This window comes from Cherax quadricarinatus, chromosome 33 (genome assembly GCF_038502225.1).
Source record: "Cherax quadricarinatus isolate ZL_2023a chromosome 33, ASM3850222v1, whole genome shotgun sequence".
Lineage (NCBI taxonomy): Eukaryota > Metazoa > Arthropoda > Malacostraca > Decapoda > Parastacidae > Cherax > Cherax quadricarinatus.
In genome coordinates, this window is record NC_091324.1 from 13,155,159 (window position 1) to 13,174,552 (window position 19,394).

A 19,394-nucleotide genomic window follows, 5' to 3' on the forward strand; every position below is an offset into this window, starting at 1 on the left:
ACAGAGTAAAGTCCGAAGCAGCTTCGGTGAAAAGCTCTGTTCTACAAGGCACAGTACTCGCTCCCATCCTGTTCCTCATCCTCATATCTGACATTGACAGAGATGTAAGCCACAGCACCGTGTCTTCCTTTGCCGATGACACCTGAATTTGCATGACAGCGTCCTCCACGGAAGACACCGCAAGACTCCAGGCGGGCATCAACTAAATCTTTAAATGGGCCGCAGAAAATAATATGAGGTTCAATGATGAGAAATTTCAATTACTCCGATATGGAAAACGTGAGGAAATTAAAACTACATCGGAGTATAAAACAAATTCCAACCACACAATAGAGCGAAAAACTAACGTAAAAGACCTGGGAGTGATCATGTCAGAGGATCTCACCTTCAAAGACCATAACATTATTTCAATTGCATCTGCTAGAAAACATGACAGGATGGATGATGATTATCTTCAAAACTAGGTATGCCAAGCCCATGATGACACTCTTCAGGTCACTTGTTCTATCTAGGCTGGAATATTGCTGCACACTAACATCACCTTTCAAGGCAAGTGAAATTACTGACCTAAAAAGTGTACAGAGAACCTTCATGGCACACATAACTGCGATAAAACAACTCAATTACTGGGAACGCTTGAAGTTCCTCAACGTGTACTCCCTAGAACGCAGGTGGGAGAGATACATGATTATATGCACTTGGAAAATCCTAGAGGAGTTGGTACCAAAATTGCACACGTAAATCACTCTCTATGAAAGCAAAAGATTCGGCAGACGATGCAACATTCTCCCCCAACGAAAAGCAGAGGTGCCACTAGCACGATAAGAAACAATACAGTAAGTGTCAGGGGCCCAAGACTGTTCAACTGCCTCACAGCATACATAAGGGGGATTACCAATAGACCCCTGGCTGTCTTCAAGAAGGCGCTGGACAGGCACCTAGAGTCAGTACCTCACCAGCCGGGCTGTGGTTCGTACGTAGGGTTGCGTGCGGCCAGCAGTACCAGCCTGATTGATCAGGCCCTGATCCACCATGAGGTCTGGTCACAGACCGGGCCGCAGGGGCATTGTCCCCCGAAACCCTCTCCAGGTATACCCTCTAAATGTACCCACCTCTTTTTCTGTGTGAAATGATAGTCCTTGTCATTGTCTTAGGTCAAGAAATCATGTGGCCATCAGGTATATACAAAGTCAAGAGATATTTTAGCAGTCAGGTATATACAGGTTAAACAATGAGTCCCACAATTTTCGGCAGACATCAGCATCTCTTAAGAAACCGGCCGTATCCCACCGAGGCAGGGTGGGCCAAAAAGAAAAACAAAAGTTTCTCTTTTTAACTTCAGTAATGTATACAAGAGAAGGGGTTAATGGCCCCTTGCTCCCGGCATTTTAGTCGCCTCCTACGACACGGATGGTTTCGACAAACATGTGATTACATACTAAATCCAACTTTTACAAAAAAAAAATCCACTAATTGGAAAATGAATGAAATCTGTGTGGTGCTTACTGTGTCGACTGGTGAGAAGTCGGTGCAGTTGTCTTTACTGAAACACTGCCTAAACTCGAGACTAACCCGGGGCTTTGGGAACCCATTAGCCTCGCAAGTCAAAGGCACCCTCTTCTGGAACTTGTACATGAAGCTTGGTTCGTATATTGTAAGTAATACATCCCTGGGAACTTCTGTTAAAAAAAAAAAGATGTTTAATTTCCAGTTAATTTTTTGGTCCATATTCACATGCTAAATCAAGGTGCGAAATAAAAAAAATAAAGAGTTACATAACAAACATTTAAGGAAATAAAGAACCCCAGAGCAATTAGCAATTATTAGGTCACATATTGGATTTCTGTCATTATTATTTATTATAATTTTCATATTATAGTATTGTGCACCTGTTTGTTCTTTTAACTCGACAGATTCTGACTGATTCAATGAGTCATCTGCGTAACATTAATCCTATAAAATAAAGCAATGAAGCAAGTGCTTGGTAAGTCTGGAATTGATCTTCATCCTGTCGTGCTGAATAGGTGAAACTTGCGATTTTGGCTTAAATAGCAACGCTTTTCTTGCCGAATAAGGCAAGCGAAAATTTGTGTATGCAATAATTTCGCAAAAATCATTCTGAACCTAACGAGAAAAATATACGTATTTCACTGTGTTTGTTTATTATTAAATTATTGTAAACTTATCTAAAATATATTTAGTTGTTTTAGGCTAAATTAAATTACGCTTGTTATAATAAGGTTAGATAAGTTTTCTAATTTTTTTTGGTACAAAATTATTGATTTTTACATTAACATAAATGAAAAAACATATATCTTTAAACGTATAATAGAAAATTTTAGACTTAATTTTAAATGAGTTCTTGCTAACTGACCAGTTTTATCTATTCGGCACGATATATATAATATATATATATAATTGACCTTAAGCAATATTGATAAATTAGACACATGTGCAACACTTGGGTATCTATAATGAGGAAACGTTTCGCCACACAGTGGCTTCATCAGTCCATACAAAGGAGAATGGTAAAGAACAGGAGGAGTTTGAGTTAAGCAGTCCCTCAGCCTTGAGTCGATGTGGACAGTCCAGCATTCTTGTCAGTATTGATGGACTGACCCCATCGACTCAAGGCTGAGGGACTGATTACCTCAAACTCCTCCTGTGCTTCACCATTCTCCTTTGTATGGACTTATGAAGCCACTGTGTAGCGAAACGTTTCCTCATTATAGATACCTAAGTGTTGCACATGTGTCTAATTTATAAACCTGTCGGTTCTCTGAACCATTCATCTACTTAAGTGGTATTGATGAATTAAAAGAAAGTATGTGATATTACCGGAGACATAGGTGAGACTAACCTGGTGAAGTGAAGTACATTTGTATGTTGTCTGATGCGACTGTTGTGCCGTTCTTGAGGATCTTGCCGATGAGAGAGTACTGTCCTATATCGTCAATACCTGGCTGATTAATTGTCAGATGCATTTTGCCTTCTTCCCTAATGTGGTCAAGTTTATAACGCCTATTCCCGTCTATTTTGGTTGTGTCGAGAAGCTCTTGACCTGTAGGAAATATGACAAGGCGTACATGTTATTCTGGAATAAAGCTAAAAATACTCAGTTTAGCATAAAAACAAATAATTCTCACATAGTAAGACAAGATGTGGGGAAAATTCTTAGGTACACACCTCGACTCCAACCTGAAATTCATCACTCACATCCAACTTATATTTAAGAAAGGTTCCAAAACTGCGAGCATTCTATTAATAATATCCTACATTCCTCAAATATTACTCACTCTATACTACTCAGTAATCTATCCCTATAACTCGTGGTATTTATGCATGGGGATGACTCACGAAATCGTAATGACACGATGGCAAACAAACCATACTACGGGCGGGGATAGAACCCGCGATCAGAGGGTTCTATCCCCGCCCGTGGTATGGTTTGGTATGCATTGGGATCTACAACAACAAATCACGTAAAACCTATTGTTACTCAGCAGAAATCAATTATCAGAATAATCAAAACATGTTTCATACTATTCAAGTCTTAACTTAATCACCTTACAAATCATTCACAGAAACTGTTGTGCGTTCTGTATACAGCAGGTAGTTTAATATCTTTGTTATGGACCTTCATACCCACGCTATGGACGGTAGATAAAAGACTGCAGAGGTACATAATGGGTCCAGGAACTGGGCAGCCAAGTTTTGAGAGCTCAACAACTTGCAGTGGTAATGAACTATTTACTTGTCTATATCTGTTTACAATCGTAACGAATTATTTATGTAAACATGAATTAGGTCACAAAATATTACAAAATATATTACCTTATATTTTAGCAAGGCATGCTTGTAAAAAAGTTAAAGTGGTTATTCATTATGAACAGTAGAAGTCAGTGTGTTTTTCCAGAATGGGTGGTAATATGCGACTTTATAAAATATTAACATTTCTGAGCAAGTTGTTTCCGAATTCAGTGATCTTATCGCATTTCAGCACACAATGACGCAAGGTGTGAAAACTGTCCATCTGGCAAAGTTTACATTTATTTTTTTTTCAACATCACCTGGTGGTGGTGATTTAACCTCCCAGAGATATTTGTAATCCAGCAAGAGCCGGGCGGTACATCCAAGAGTCTGCTTATTTTGTTGGATGTACCATAGGTACAAAGCTCCTCCTGCATGACAGAATGGTGATAGGTAGACTAGCTTCAGTAAGTCTCCCTCAATCTCAAGTCAATGAAGTTCACTTATAGTTCATGTAGTGTTATTGTTCCCAAACTGCTGACAGCCCAAGATTGTGCTTTACTCTTTTTTTTATTTTTTGAGACATATGCCTTTACAATTCATCCATTTTATCGTACTTCTGAGATGTGAGATGGAATCCACAGGTGTACTCTGACTTCGCTTTCCACAATCCTACCATACCTGTGTCTGGCTACTAAGACAAGCATGCTACAACTGATACGCAAGGAGTTAACAGTATTTACGGATGATAAAAATCAGTTACAATTAAGGTGTCAGCGTTTGATACGTGGAAGCAATTGAGTGCAGTTTGAAGGGTAGGCGCCATAATGTTTACGTGTGCTCTAATTTCTATAAGAGAACCATCACTTTGTATGACTACAGCAAAACTACCAGCTGCACCAGTGGTTTGGTGAACACAACCATCAACCTACATAATTTGTGAAAGAGGGTGTTGTGTGACTAAATCATCAATACAGCTTAAAACGCGCATATATATATATATATATATATATATATATATATATATATATATATATATATATATATATATATATATATATATATATATATATATATATGCACACACATATGCAAGACAAGCCACTGGGAAGTGGGGGAGGTGGAAATCTGTAGCTCAAGTACTTTCACACTTCTCAGTGCATCATCAAGAGTAAGCAATTTTGGAATAGTAGTAACTAACGAAGTGAAGGGAATTTTTTTCAGAATACGGTAGCGTGGGCTAATAACAAAGAATAACAAGAAAAAGAGAATGTACCAGAGTATAGTGGTACCAACACTGATGTATGAGTGTGAAGCGTGGGTTGTGAATGTTGCAGAGAGGAGGAGGATAGAGATAATACAGATGTGTTTGAAGGCAATGTGTATTGTGAATATTATGCAGAGAATTCAAAGTTTGGAGATACGGATGTTTAGAGTTACTACAAGTATTATTAAGAGACCTGAGGATGGGTTGTTTAGGTGGTATGTACATTTACAGAGGATGACGCAAAACAGGATGACTAAGAGGGCATGAAAAGTTGAGGGTGGCGGGGAAGAAGAGGTGGGGGTCGTCTTGGGAAAGGTTGGAGGAAGGAGGTAAAAGAGGTTTTGAGTGAGAAGGACTTTGACATCCGACAAGAGTGCGTGTGTTAGGAGTGGAGGCAAATCATTTTTATGATTTGACATGTTGTTGGCATATAAGCAAAGTAACATTTGTGACGGGATTCAGGGAAATCGGTTAGCAAGACATGAGTCTTGGAGGTGGGAAGTACAGTGGAACCCCAGATTTCTTCCTCAATCCGTTCCAGAGGTCGGTCTAAATCCAAAATGTACGAAAACCGAAGCAATATTTCCCATAAGAAATAATGTAAATACAATTAATTCGTTCTAAACACCCAAAAAATATTAACAAAAAATACATTTTTTAAAGAATAACTATGGTTTTACATTCAGAAAACAATGAGAAATACAAATGACTAATGAAATGGATAAATGAACATTTAACATCACATTTACCCTTACTGAAGACTCTTGTTGGGGTATGGACGGTGAGGAGGGGAGAGGGAGGGGGAGCAGAGGTTATTGTTAGGAAGGGGAAACCCACTCCATAAGGACTTCAGGTATTAAAGCCCTATCCGGGGTTACTTCCCTTCTTTATCTTTTACTGGCACTGGACCCCTGTCGCACTAAAAATCTGTCCAGAGAGCTCTGTTTCTGGTGTCTCTTTAAGATTTGCCTAAAATGGGACAAGGTATTGTCACTGAACCTGTTGCAGATATGGCTTGTATCAGCTTGGTCAGGGTGATATTTTTCCAGAAAAGTTTGCACCTCATTCCATTTTGCACAAATGTCCTTAATCACCCCTTTTGCAACATCAGCTTCCTTGACTTTTACTTTCTTTCCAGGAAGGAACTGATTGTTGATTTGGACTTGCCATACATCCTGGCGAGCTTGGCCACACGTACAATACTTTCATATTTTTCTACAATCTCTTTCTTGAGTTCTATCGTGTTTCTCACCTTCTTTACCAAAGGGCTGGCACTAGGAACTTTCTTTGGGCCCATGGTGGCTTATTTCGCAGTCACACTCAATAAACAAGCACCAAAAACAATGGATTATTATGAAAGGTTTTGGATGAATGCTCGCTCAACCAGTGACAGAGCCAGACTGAGACACAGTATGCATGAGTGGCAGCGTCCTAGGCGGGAGAACGTGTCTGATACGGACGATTTCTGAGACGAGGTACGAGATCTGGAGCAAAATTTCGCCGAAAAAAGTGGTCGAAATCCGAATCGTGCGATATCCAGTGCTGACAAAATCCAGGGTTCCACTGTACAGTGCCTGCACTGTGAAGGAGGGAAGGGGATATTGTAGTTTGGAGGGCCATATAACCTGTAATGTCAGCACGATTCTGGCAAGACAGTGAATGAGTTACAGTGAATGCATTTTTTTTCTTTGTCGGGTCACCTTACACAGGTAGGAGATGGCAAGAGTTAAAGAAAAAAACCCACCATTTCCCACTTATGTAGGGTGACTCATTGTCTTGCCGGAAGTGCGTCGACGTTACAGTTCAGATGACCTTCCAAACTGTAACATCTCCATCCCTCCTTCAGAGTGTGAGCACTGTACTTCCCACCTCGAGCCTGGCCCATGTCCGGGCTCAGACAGTATATAAACTCTCGAAACTCTTCAAAGGTTCAAAGGACTCAAGTCCGGCTAACCGGACTTTTTATATTTAGAAACGTTAAACCCGTAGGGGAAATACAGTGCCTGAGGTAATGAGGTTAGGTCCAAGAAAGGGGAGGATAGGTTCTGTTAAGATAAGATAAGAATTCGTTCGGATTTTTAACCTCGGAGGGTTAGCCACCCAGGATAACCCAAGAAAGTCAGTGCGTCATCAAGGACTGGCTGTCTTATTTCCATTGGGGTCCTCAATCTTGTCCTCCAGGATGCGACCCACATCAGTCGACTAACACTGCTGCTAAGTGAAAAGGCAACAGGCGTAAGGAAACGCGTCGAAATGTTTCTACCCCGCCGGGATTCGAACCCGGGCCCTCCATGTGTGAAGCGAGAGCTTTGGCCACCAGGCCACCGGGGCCATAAGGAAAGATTTGTTTTACTAGTAACCCAGGATAACTAAAGAAAGCCAAGCAGTGTGGCTTATTTTCCCCAGGCCTTAAGAGCATCTTCCCCAGAATGAGAATTAAAACAGCCGACTACCTCACATGCATTTGCCTGCCATACGTCTAATTTACCCAGAATTCAAACACAAGCTCTTCTTGTTGTGAACCGAACATTCTACTGGTGAAGTTCACAATATAAAATATTTCGAAGTGAAATGGAAATTGCGTGCATTGGTTTACCTTCCTTAAACCACGTGAATTGTGGCTCTGGATACGCCCGGAAGAACACTGTCCAAGAAATAGAACTCTGAATTTGAGTGATGTTGGGATGGTCGATTCTCAGCTTCACGTGTGCACAGTCTTTGCCTGAAGAACGTAATATACATTAGAATAGTCATAAATGCAATGGCTGGTGCTCTAGTGTGTACCATCAACTGTCCTGCTCTAGTGTGTACCATCAACTGTCCTGTTCTAGTGTGTACCATCAACTGTCCTGCTGTAGACTGGGTTAGGTAAGGTTTGTCAGGAAACAGAACCAGTGTCTCCTGACGCGGGTCTTAGTCAGATGACGACCCGCCATTGGAGCTTTTGATCATCTGACCGAAGCCTTCTGCTTATTTACCGGTCCACCCCTTGAAAAATTACGGTCATGGTTATAACCAGTTTATGTCCTGCTCTAGTGTGTACCATGAACTGTCCTCGTCTACACACTGAAGCTGACTTCAGAACTACCTTTCCACATACGTCATAGTTAATGTAATAAAATACTGCTGTACATGTATTTAGCTTCGTACCTATGACATTGAGGACTATTGTGTAGGGTTGTGACTCTTTTTGTCTAGATTTTACTATACACTTGTATTCTCCAGAGTCCACCTTGGGATCAGCTTTGACTATCTTCTGAGTTCGTGTCACCAAAGAGTTGGTCTCAGTCACCCGGTACACTCTATGGTTACCTGTCTGTAAAAGGAGAGAAGACAGACTGAGGAAGTTGCACTTATTTTATAGTGTTAATATTTTTAAACTTGAATTACGTACATTTTTGCAAGCTCGAGATTAAAGTGGATTGTTGCTTTAGATTTAAAATTTTAAGTTTAAAGAATGGATGGTGCCTGGATGATGACTAATAAACTTACCCTGAATACAGATAAAACATATTTCATTCAGTTTGGAAACAAAGCTGCAAATCATTCAATTAACATAACGCTAAATGGATCATCAGTCACAAGACTCACAGAGGGAAAATTCCTAGGTATCCACCTTGACAGTAGCCTTAAGTTCCAGACACACATACAACAAATCACCAAGAAAATCTCTATGACTGTAGGTATACTATCAAAGATAAGGTACTACGTTCCACAATCAGCTCTCCTGGCACTGTACCATTCACTCATATACCCTTACCTCACCTACGGAATTTGTGTACGGGGATCAACAACATTCAATCACCTAAGACATCTAATAACCCAGCAAAAGGCAGTAGTCAGAATGATAACAAATTCCCACTCCCGCCAGCATACTCCACTAACTTTCAAAAGTCTGAATCTGCTCACCATTAAGAACATCCATACTTATTCATGTGCCTACTACATACACAGAACAATACACGCAAATAAAAACCCTCCACTTAAACTTCTCCTCACCAACCTTAACAGGACACATGACCATAACACAAGACACAGATCTCTTTTTGATATACCTCGTGTCCACATAACTGTGTAAAATCTCTGTGCACATAAAGGGCCCCAAAATTTGGAATTCATTACCAGAAGATACTAAAGTAACCCGGTCTGAAAATCAATTTAAGATTCTTCTCAAAAGCCACTTAATCACCCTAGACTAAATGCTAAATATTCAGTACACACATACTCACTTATGTTATTCCCACATCATAATTTTTACAATTACTTTGAACCTTTTATCCATTGTTGACAGGAATATAATTAAATCATTGTTTTCACAAAAGCATTTTTTGAATATATGAATATATCTTTTGTCTTATATAAATTAGAGTCACTTATAATTAATAACCTACTGTACAACTATGATATAATTAATATTCTACTGTACAGCTATGACATAATTCTTAGTGTTAAGTAGTCTGTAAGCCAATAATGTTAAGTCGGCCCATAATGCCTGAGCATAATAGAGGCTCTCTTTGCATTGCAACCCATTATTGTAAATATAAAATGTCAATGTACTATTTGCAAAGACATAAATAAATAAATAAATAAATAAAATAAATAAATATTCACGGGAGGTGCTAAATCTGTAGGGGGCACAAAGCCTCTAGAGAACAGGAAGTAATCAAGTTTTATCCATGAAATGGAGGGGCAGCTCTAAGTCCGTAAAAGAAGAGCTTTTCAACGGCATAAAACACACATTTTAAATGGGTAAACTGTTGTTATTAATACGCATGGTAGGTAAGACACTCTTGGACATTGCTCGTACTCCTGAAAACTCCAAGGGGAATCGCCTACATGGTGTTAAGAGTTCTTGATCCAAGGAACCGAAGCTCCACCTCTCTTAATCAAACCTGATTAAGAGTTTAGCGTTTCCCCATGAATATACTTGTGTTCCTCACCTCGTTTTTTATGTGGTCTGGTATGATCCAATCTAGAGATTTATGTCCTGACATTGTCGAGAGTTCGTAGGTGCAAGTGAGGTTAACGGATTCTCCTTCAATCACGTCGTAGTGTTCCCTGCCGTCGTCAACTAGGTGGTTCTCCTGCCAGGCGTCATGTAACTCCACGGAGGGTCGCTTCAACACCTCGTCACGAGCTGCAACAGCACCAGGTGGAGACCATGTTGGAATCAGTCAGGTGCAGACACACACAAAAGGTTGATGTACCAAGGATATAAAGGAACAGAATTGATGTACCAAGAATATAAAGGAATAGAATTGATGTACCAAGGATATAAAGGAACAGGATTAATGCACCAATGATATAAAGGAACAGAATTGATGTACCAAAGATTTAAAGGAACAGTATTGATATACCAAGGATATAAAGGACCAGGATTGATGTACCAAGAATTTAAAGGACCAGCACTGATGTACCAAGGATATAAATGAACAGAATTGATGTAACAAGGATGTAAAGGACCAGGATTGATGTGCTAAGGATATAAAGGACCAGGATTGATGTGCCAAGGATATAAAGAACCAGGATTGATGTAGCAAGGATATAAAAGAACAGGATTGATGTAGCAAGGATGTAAAGGAATTTAGGATAAAAAAAAATTAGTCACAATCCGGTAATGTCTTAAACTAAATTTTTCACTTTTAAGTGAATAGTATTTTTAATTTACTAACAAAATTATTCGGCTAGTCTTTATAATGAGTAGCACATATAATGTTGAAGTGTGTGTGTGTGTGTGTGTGTGTGTGTGTGTGTGTGTGTGTGTGTGTGTGTGTGTGTGTGTGTGTGTGTGTGTGTGTGTGTGTGTGTGTGTGTGTGTGTGTGTGTGTGTGTGTGTGTGTGTGTGTGTGTGTGTGTGTGTGTGTGTGTGTGTGTGTCACAGCTTCAACACAAAGAATATCATGTTATTAATGGTATACAAGTTATCTGAAACACTTACGTATCTTTTCTACCGAAACGTTCCGTTTGTACAAGAGGCTTCGATAATAAAGATTCCAAAGTGTTGCAAATGTGTTTTGTTGATCAACTCAAAATATCACGTGACATACACAGACACACGGTATACAAGCACATGTGCATAAGCGATTTACACACTATATAAAAAAAGGGAAACAAAAGCAGTTATTCAAGAGCCGAAGTTAAATAGAGGGAAAATTTATGGAATCAATAATTGCCGAGGCAGTTCGTAGCCACCTTGAAAAGCATAAATTAATCAACGAATCTCAGCATGGTTTTACAAAGGGGCGTTCCTGCCTTACGAATTTATTAGCTTTTTTCACTAAGGTATTTGAGGAGGTAGATCATGGTAATGAATATGATATTGTGTATATGGACTTCAGTAAGGCTTTTGACAGGGTCCCACATCAGAGACTATTGAGGAAAATTAAAGCACATGGAATAGGAGGAGAAACTTTTTCCTGGATAGAGGCATGGTTGACAAATAGGCAGCAGAGAGTTTGCATAAATGGGGAGAAATCAGAGTGGGGAAGCGTCACGAGCGGTGTTCCACAGGGGTCAGTGTTGGGCCCCCTGCTGTTCACAATCTACATAAACGACATAGATGAGGGCATAAAGAGCGACATCGGCAAGTTTGCCGATGACACCAAAATAGGCCGTCGAATTCATTCTGACGAGGACATTCGAGCACTCCAGGAAGATTTGAATAGACTGATGCAGTGGTCGGAGAAGTGGTAGATGCAGTTTAATATAGACAAATGCAAAGTTCTAAATGTTGAACAGGACAATAACCATGCCACATATAAACTAAATAATGTAGATCTTAATATTACGGATTGCGAAAAAGATTTAGGAGTTCTGGTTAGCAGTAATCTGAAACCAAGACAACAGTGCATAAGTGTTCGCAATAAAGCTAATAGAATCCTTGGCTTCATATCAAGAAGCATAAATAATAGGAGTCCTCAGGTTGTTCTTCAACTCTATACATCATTGGTTAGGCCTCATTTAGATTATGCTGCACAGTTTTGGTCACCGTATTACAGAATGGATATAAATTCTCTGGAAAATGTACAAAGGAGGATGACAAAGTTGATCCCATGTATCAGAAACCTTCCCTATGAGGATAGACTAAGGGCCCTGAATCTGCACTCTCTAGAAAGACGTAGAATTAGGGGGGATATGATTGAGGTGTATAAATGGAAGACAGGAATAAATAAAGGGGATGTAAACAGTGTGCTGAAAATATCTAGCCTAGACAGGACTCGCAGCAATGGTTTTAAGTTGGAAAAATTCAGATTCAGGAAGGATATAGGAAAGTACTGGTTTGGTAATAGAGTTGTGGATGAGTGGAACAAACTCCCGAGTACAGTTATAGAGGCCAGAACGTTGTGTAGCTTTAAAAATAGGTTGGATAAATACATGAGTGGATGTGGGTGGGTGTGAGTTGGACCTGATAGCTTGAGCTACCAGGTCGGTTGCCGTGTTCCTCCCTTAAGTCAATGTGACCTGACCTGACTAGGTTGGGTGCATTGGCTTAAGCCGGTAGGAGACTTGGACCTGCCTCGCATGGGCCAGTAGGCCTTCTGCAGTGTTCCTTCGTTCTTATGTTCTTATGTTCTAACCCACTAGAGGAAACAAAGAACCCAAAAGGGTTCTTTCAGGTATACAGAAGTAAGATTAGGGACAAGATTGGCCCACTTAGAGTAACTCTGGTCAGATCACTGATAGTGATAAGGATATGTGTGAAATACTAAATACCTACTTCCTCTCAGTTTTCACCCAGGAAAATACTAGCGAGATTCCTGAAATAAGAGATTACGTAGAACAGGACGATAATAAACTATGTACGATAGCGGTAACTAGTGACATGGTCCTCAGACAAATAGAGAAACTAAAACCTAACAAATCCCCAGGCCCTGATGAACTGTTTGCAAGGGTGTTAAAGCTAACAGAATTCTTGGCTTCATATCTAGAAGTATAAATAATAGAAGTCCTCAGATTGTTCTTCAACTCTATATATCCTTGGTTAGGCCTCATTTAGACTATGCTGCTCAGTTCTGGTCACCGTATTACAGAATGGATATAAATGCTCTGGAAAACGTACAAAGGAGGATGACAAAGATGATCCCATGTATCAGAAATCTTCCCTATGAGGATAGACTGAGGGCCCTGAATCTGCCCTCTCTCGAAAGGCGTAGAATTAGGGGGGATATGATCGAGGTGTATAAATGGAAAACAGGAATAAATAAAGGGGATGTAAATAGTGTGCTGAAAATTTTCAGCTAAGACAGGATTCGCAGCAATGGTTTCAAGTTGGAAAAATTCAGATTCAGGAAGGATATAGGAAAGCACTGGTTTGGTAATAGAGTTGTGGATGAGTGGAACAAACTCCCGAGTACAGTTATTGAGGCTAAAACGTTGTGTAGTTTTAAAAATAGGTTAGATAAATACATGAGTGGGTGTGGGTGGGTGTGAGTTGGACCTGACTAGCTTTGCTGCTGGGTCTGGTACAGTGCTCCATCCTTGAGTGGGAATGACCAGACTGGGTGGGTCATTGGGATAATCCGGGGGGTGGGTCATTGGTCTAATCCGGGGGGGGACATGGACCTGCTCCGCGTGGGTCAGTAGGCCTGTCGCTGTGTTCCTTCTTTCTTATGTTCTTATGTTCTTATATCTTCGGCCCTCAAGTTGATGATACATTTGGAGGATAACTGCCACAAACTACAAGACTTGAACTAACTACAACACGATACAATAAGTGGAATGAGAAGTTATCCATTCACCCAGCCCGATTTGGAAGAATCACCCGCAACTGTCACCCACTGAAAAGTTGCCAATGACCATCACCCGCTGGGTGTCAGTTATCCTGCTGTTGCCAAGGGACAGGTGACCGCACTGCTATCAACTACCTGAAGTGACCTCACTTCATCTGCCAGCTCCTACCCCCAACATGTTGCTCCTGGGGGATTTCAATTTGAGGCACCTAAAATGGAGGAATATAGCAAATAATGTTGTTGCAGTGATAACACCAGGAGGCAGCTCTGACGAGAACTCACATACACACACGAGCTTTTAAATCTCTGCACAAAATTCAACTTAAACCAGCAAATAATAGAGCCTACTAGACTGGAGAATACACTAGACCTCATCTTCACTAACAATGATGGTCTGATACGAAATGTCACCATATCAAAAACAATATACTCAGATCACAACATAATCGAGGTTCAGACATGTATGCGCGGAGCCCCAGACCGACAAAATGAGATTAGTCACGAGGGAGCCTTCACCAAATTCAACTTCAACAACAAAAACATAAAGTGGGACCAAGTAAACCAAGTCGTAAACGATATAAGCTGGGAAGATAGACTAAGCAACACAGGCCCCAACTTATGCCTAGAACAGATTAACTCGGTGGCACTCGACATATGCTCAAGGCTTATTCCTTTAAGAAAAAGGAGGAGTAGATGTAAAATAGAAAGAGACAGGCACTCCCTTTACAGGCGATGGAAAAGAATAACAGAGCGGCTAAAAGAGGCCAATATATCGGAAATGTTAGGTAAGACACATATGCAACAGTTAGGTATCTTTATTTTGAAACGTTTCGCCTACACAGTAGGCTTCTTCAGTCGAGTACAGAAAAGTTGATAGAAGCAGAAGATACTTGAAGACGATGTAATCAGTCCATCACCCTTAAAGTTTTGAGGTGGTCAGTCCCTCAGTCTGGAGAAGAGCATTGTTCCGTTGTCTGAAACAATATTGTTTCAGACAACGGAACAATGCTCTTCTCCAGACTGAGGGACTGACCACCTCAAAAACTTTAAGGGTGATGGACTGATTACATCGTCTTCAAGTATCTTCTGCTTCTATCAACTTTTCTGTACTCGACTGAAGAAGCCTACTGTGTAGGCGAAACGTTTCAAAATAAAGATACCTAACTGTTGCATATGTGTCTTACCTAACAATCTGTCGGTATTTTATACCATTTTAATGTTCATATCGGAAATGCGTAGGGAGTCACTGGTCAGAGAAATAACAAACATCGAACTTAAGCTAAAGATATCTTATAGGAGTCAGGAATCGTGAGATGAACTAAAAGCCATAAATGAAATCGAAAGAAACCCAAAGTATTTATTTTCTTTGTAGATGAATGGTTCAGAGAACCGACATGTTGATAAATTAGACACATGTGCAACTCTTGGGTATCTTTATTGAGGAAACGTTTCGCCACACAGTGGCTTCATCAGTCCATACAAAGGAGAATCTTGAAGAATAGGAGGAGAATGAGGTAATCAGTCCCTCAACCTTGAGTCGATGTGGTCAGTCCATCAATCTTGAATAGAATACGGCATACGTGCTGAGAAGGAGCTTATATACCGTTGGCAGGAGAGGTGAAGCAGTCAGAGGCAGTGTAACACTTATTCAATGTTGAAGTAGGTCGTGCCCAAGAATTAGGCAAGCGAAGAATTCCCAAGTATTAAGATCCCAAGAAGATGCAGTGTCTGACAGCTTTGTAGATGAATGGTTCAGAGAACCGACATGTTGATAAATTAGACACATGTGCAACTCTTGGGTATCTTTATTGAGGAAACGTTTCGCCACACAGTGGCTTCATCAGTCCATACAAAGGAGAATCTTGAAGAATAGGAGGAGAATGAGGTAATCAGTCCCTCAACCTTGAGTCGATGTGGTCAGTCCATCAATCTTGAATAGATTGATATCAAAGTCGGGAACAACATCCAGTACTGGGCCCCTACTTAAACAAGATGGGTCCTACACAGATGACAGCAAGGAAATGAGTGAGCTACTCAAGTCCCAGTATGACTCAGCTTTCAGCAAGCCGCTAACCAGACTGAGAGTCGAAGATCAAAATGAATTTTTTATGAGAGCCACAGAATTTGGTTAACACAAGCCTATCTGATATTATCCTGACGCCAAATGACTTCAAACAGGCGATAAATGACATGCCCATGCACTCTGCCCCACGGCCAGACTCGTGGAACTCCGTGTTCATCAAGAACTGCAAGAAGCCCCTATCACGAGCTTTTACCATCCTATGGAGAGGGAGCATGGACACGGGGGTCGTCCCACAGTTACTAAAAACAACAGGCATAGCCCCACTCCACAAAGGGGGCAGTAAAGCAATAGCAAAGAACTACAGACCGATAACACTAACATCCCATATCATAGAAATCTTTGAAAGGGTCCTAAGAAGCAAGATCGCCACCCATCTAGATACCCATCAATTACACAACCCAGGGCAACATGGGTTTAGAGCAGGTCGCTCCTGTCTGTCTCAGCTACTGGATCACTACGATAAGGTCCTAGACGCACTAGAAGACAAAAAGAATGCAGATGCAATATATACAGACTTTGCAAAAGCCTTCGACAAGTGTGGCTATGGTGTAATAGCGCACAAAATGCGTGCTAAATTAATAACAGGAAAAATTGGAAGATGGATCTATAATTTCCTCACAAACAGAACACAAAGAGTAGTCGTCAACAGAGTAAAGTCTGAGGCGGCTACGGTGAAAAGCTCTGTTCCACAAGGCAAAGTACTCGCTCCCATCTTGTTTCTCATCCTCATATCTGACATAGACAAGGATGTCAGCCACAGCACCGTGTCTTCCTTTGCAGGTGACACCCGAATTTGCATGACGGTGTCTTCCATTGCAGACACTGCAAGGCTCCAGGTGGACATCAACCAAATCTTTCAGTGGGCTGCAGAAAACAATATGAAGTTCAACGATGAGAAATTTCAATTACTCAGATATGGTAAACATGAGGAAATTAAATCTTCATCAGAGTACAAAACAAATTCTGGCCACAAAATAGAGCGAAACACCAACGTCAAAGACCTGGGAGTGATCATGTCGGAGGATCTCACCTTCAAGGACCATAACATTGTATCAATCGCATCTGCTAGAAAAATGACAGGATGGATAATGAGAACCTTCAAAACTAGGGAGGCGAAGCCCATGATGACACTCTTCAGGTCACTTGTTCTATCTAGGCTGGAATATTGCTGCACACTAACAGCACCTTTCAAGGCAGGTGAAATTGCCGACCTAGAAAATGTACAGAGAACTTTCACGGCGCGCATAACGGAGATAAAACACCTCAATTACTGGGAGCGCTTGAGGTTCCTAAACCTGTATTCCCTGGAACGCAGGAGGGAGAGATACATGATTATATACACCTGGAAAATCCTAGAGGGACTAGTACCGAACTTGCACACGAAAATCACTCACTACGAAAGCAAAAGACTTGGCAGACGATGCACCATCCCCCCAATGAAAAGCAGGGGTGTCACTAGCACCTTAAGAGACCATACAATAAGTGTCAGGGGCCCGAGACTGTTCAACTGCCTCCCAGCACACATAAGGGGGATTACCAACAGACCCCTGGCAGTCTTCAAGCTGGCACTGGACAAGCACCTAAAGTCAGTTCCTGATCAGCCGGGCTGTGGCTCGTACGTTGGTTTGCGTGCAGCCAGCAGCAACAGCCTGGTTGATCAGGCTCTGATCCACCGGGAGGCCTGGTCACAGACCGGGCCGCGGGGGCGTTGACCCCCGGAACTCTCTCCAGGTACTCCAGGAACACACTCTTTCTCTCTCCCTTCCCCATCTATTTTCCTTCATTCGTCCCCTCATGCCACCAACACTTGGATTTCTTTATTGATGAGACGTTTCGCTTGTTATTTTTATTAACGCTAAAGGACTGAAAACCTGTAACGTTATAATTTTATTCAAGACAAAGGGACTGAACACCATAAAATTATATCTCCAGGAAGCATGGTAAAGAAAGAACAATTCAGACTAGGATATCCACAAAGGCTGTGATTATAGGGAGGACTGACTCAGTACTCAATAGTCACAAATATTCCCATATATAAAGGCAACGGCAATACAGACTTACAAGATGCAGTAATGATTTACACGCAAAAACAATCCAACACACTACGATCATACATAGCCACATAATGTGAAAAATCCCACAGTACGTATAAACATCAGAAAATTGGGTTTATATTGGACATTTCCACATTGTCGCTATACATAATATATAAACATCAGTAAACTAGGTTTATACATAGCCACAACACATAAAAACATCTATATAACATAAAAGAGCACCAACAACCTAGACTTATACATAACCAAAAGACAACACAGCAGATGAGAACATGTTAAAAAAACCACTGTACCAGCGAAAACTTGCAAGCTGAGGTACTTTAATACTTCCTGGTCGTCGTAGCACGCCTTGCAAGAGTACATGCCATCATGGTGGCGTACACTGGGATGTTTGATCGTATAGCCTAGACGAGGGTCATAGGAGGCGTTCTGGCGGCGAAGGAAGACATAACGGGATCAAATGAGGTCCACTAAATTTATCTGGAAACATTCATTCCAAGAGAATGACGGAGGAAAGGTTGGGTTAGCTTTTTACGTTAGCGACTCTGTATCTTACCTTCGGAAATGCCAATGTGTTCCTTGTCAAAAGAAAAACAAATTCATGACATAGGTGGTAATGTGACTAAAGTTATTCTTTACATTAATGTTTATGTAAATGAATTCCTTAATTGTATAAAGAGCTCAGTACTGCTTTAATTAATATGCAAACAGCTAGTTACTACTGTAACTTGATTAGCTAACAAAAATGTTGGAACCAAGTCCTTGGACCTATTATGTGCCCCTGTGATCTTTTGATTGACTCTCGCGGGGGTGACTATAAGGTACATCTTAAAACTATCAAACTATTTTAATGCAAACTTATCACTGACGCTAATTTTAGTTAATATTTTCGCCAAGAAGCGACTGTTTGTCAAAAGACGTAGAAACTAGTACAAACTCTCATACTGAAACCATGGATCAAAAACTATTTAAATACGCCAGCAATTTACAATGTGTTTACCAAGTACCTTCAGTAAATTTGTCGCCGTGTATATATATATATATATTTATATATATATATATATATATATATATATATATATATATATATATATATATATATATATATATATATATATATATATATATATATATATATATATATATATAAAGGTTAGAAGTGTATGTATGTATGTATGTCGTATGTATGTTGTGCTGAATAGGTAAAACTGGTCAATTAGCAAGAACTCATTTAAAATTAAGTCCTTTCTAAAATTTTCTCTTATACGTTTAAAGATATATTTTTTTCATTTATGTTCATATAAAAAGTGATAATTTTGTACCAAAAGAACCTTTGAAAGCTTAACTTTATTATAACAGCGCAAGTTAATTTAGCCTAATCCAACTAAATATTAGATAAGTTTATAATAACTTAATAATAAACAAGCACAGTGAAATATTTTTTCATTAGGTTCAGAATGATTTTTGCGAGATTACTGCATACACAAATTTTCGCTTGCCTTATTCGG

The 19,394-nt window shown here is 40.3% G+C and overlaps 1 protein-coding gene across 12 annotated transcripts in view; it reads right to left on the bottom strand.

Annotated features, from left to right (window-relative positions):
* LOC128693913 (vascular endothelial growth factor receptor kdr-like) overlaps positions 1 to 19,394 on the bottom strand; it is a 247,983-nt gene that overhangs the window by 80,732 nt on the left and 147,857 nt on the right. For 9 of the 12 annotated variants that reach the window (XM_070090807.1, XM_070090815.1, XM_070090810.1 and 6 more), the window contains 5 exons: positions 9,958 to 10,154; positions 8,168 to 8,333; positions 7,614 to 7,739; positions 2,861 to 3,061; positions 1,507 to 1,679 (listed from right to left, as the gene is read on the bottom strand). In XM_070090807.1, coding sequence (XP_069946908.1) covers positions 1,507 to 1,679; positions 2,861 to 3,061; positions 7,614 to 7,739; positions 8,168 to 8,333; positions 9,958 to 10,154 — 863 coding nt within the window. Of the gene's footprint in view, positions 1 to 1,506; positions 1,680 to 2,860; positions 3,062 to 7,613; positions 7,740 to 8,167; positions 8,334 to 9,957; positions 10,155 to 18,179; positions 18,316 to 19,394 lie in introns of all 12 variants that reach the window. The other 3 variants (XM_070090812.1, XM_070090813.1, XM_070090818.1) reach the window with 1 other exon arrangement.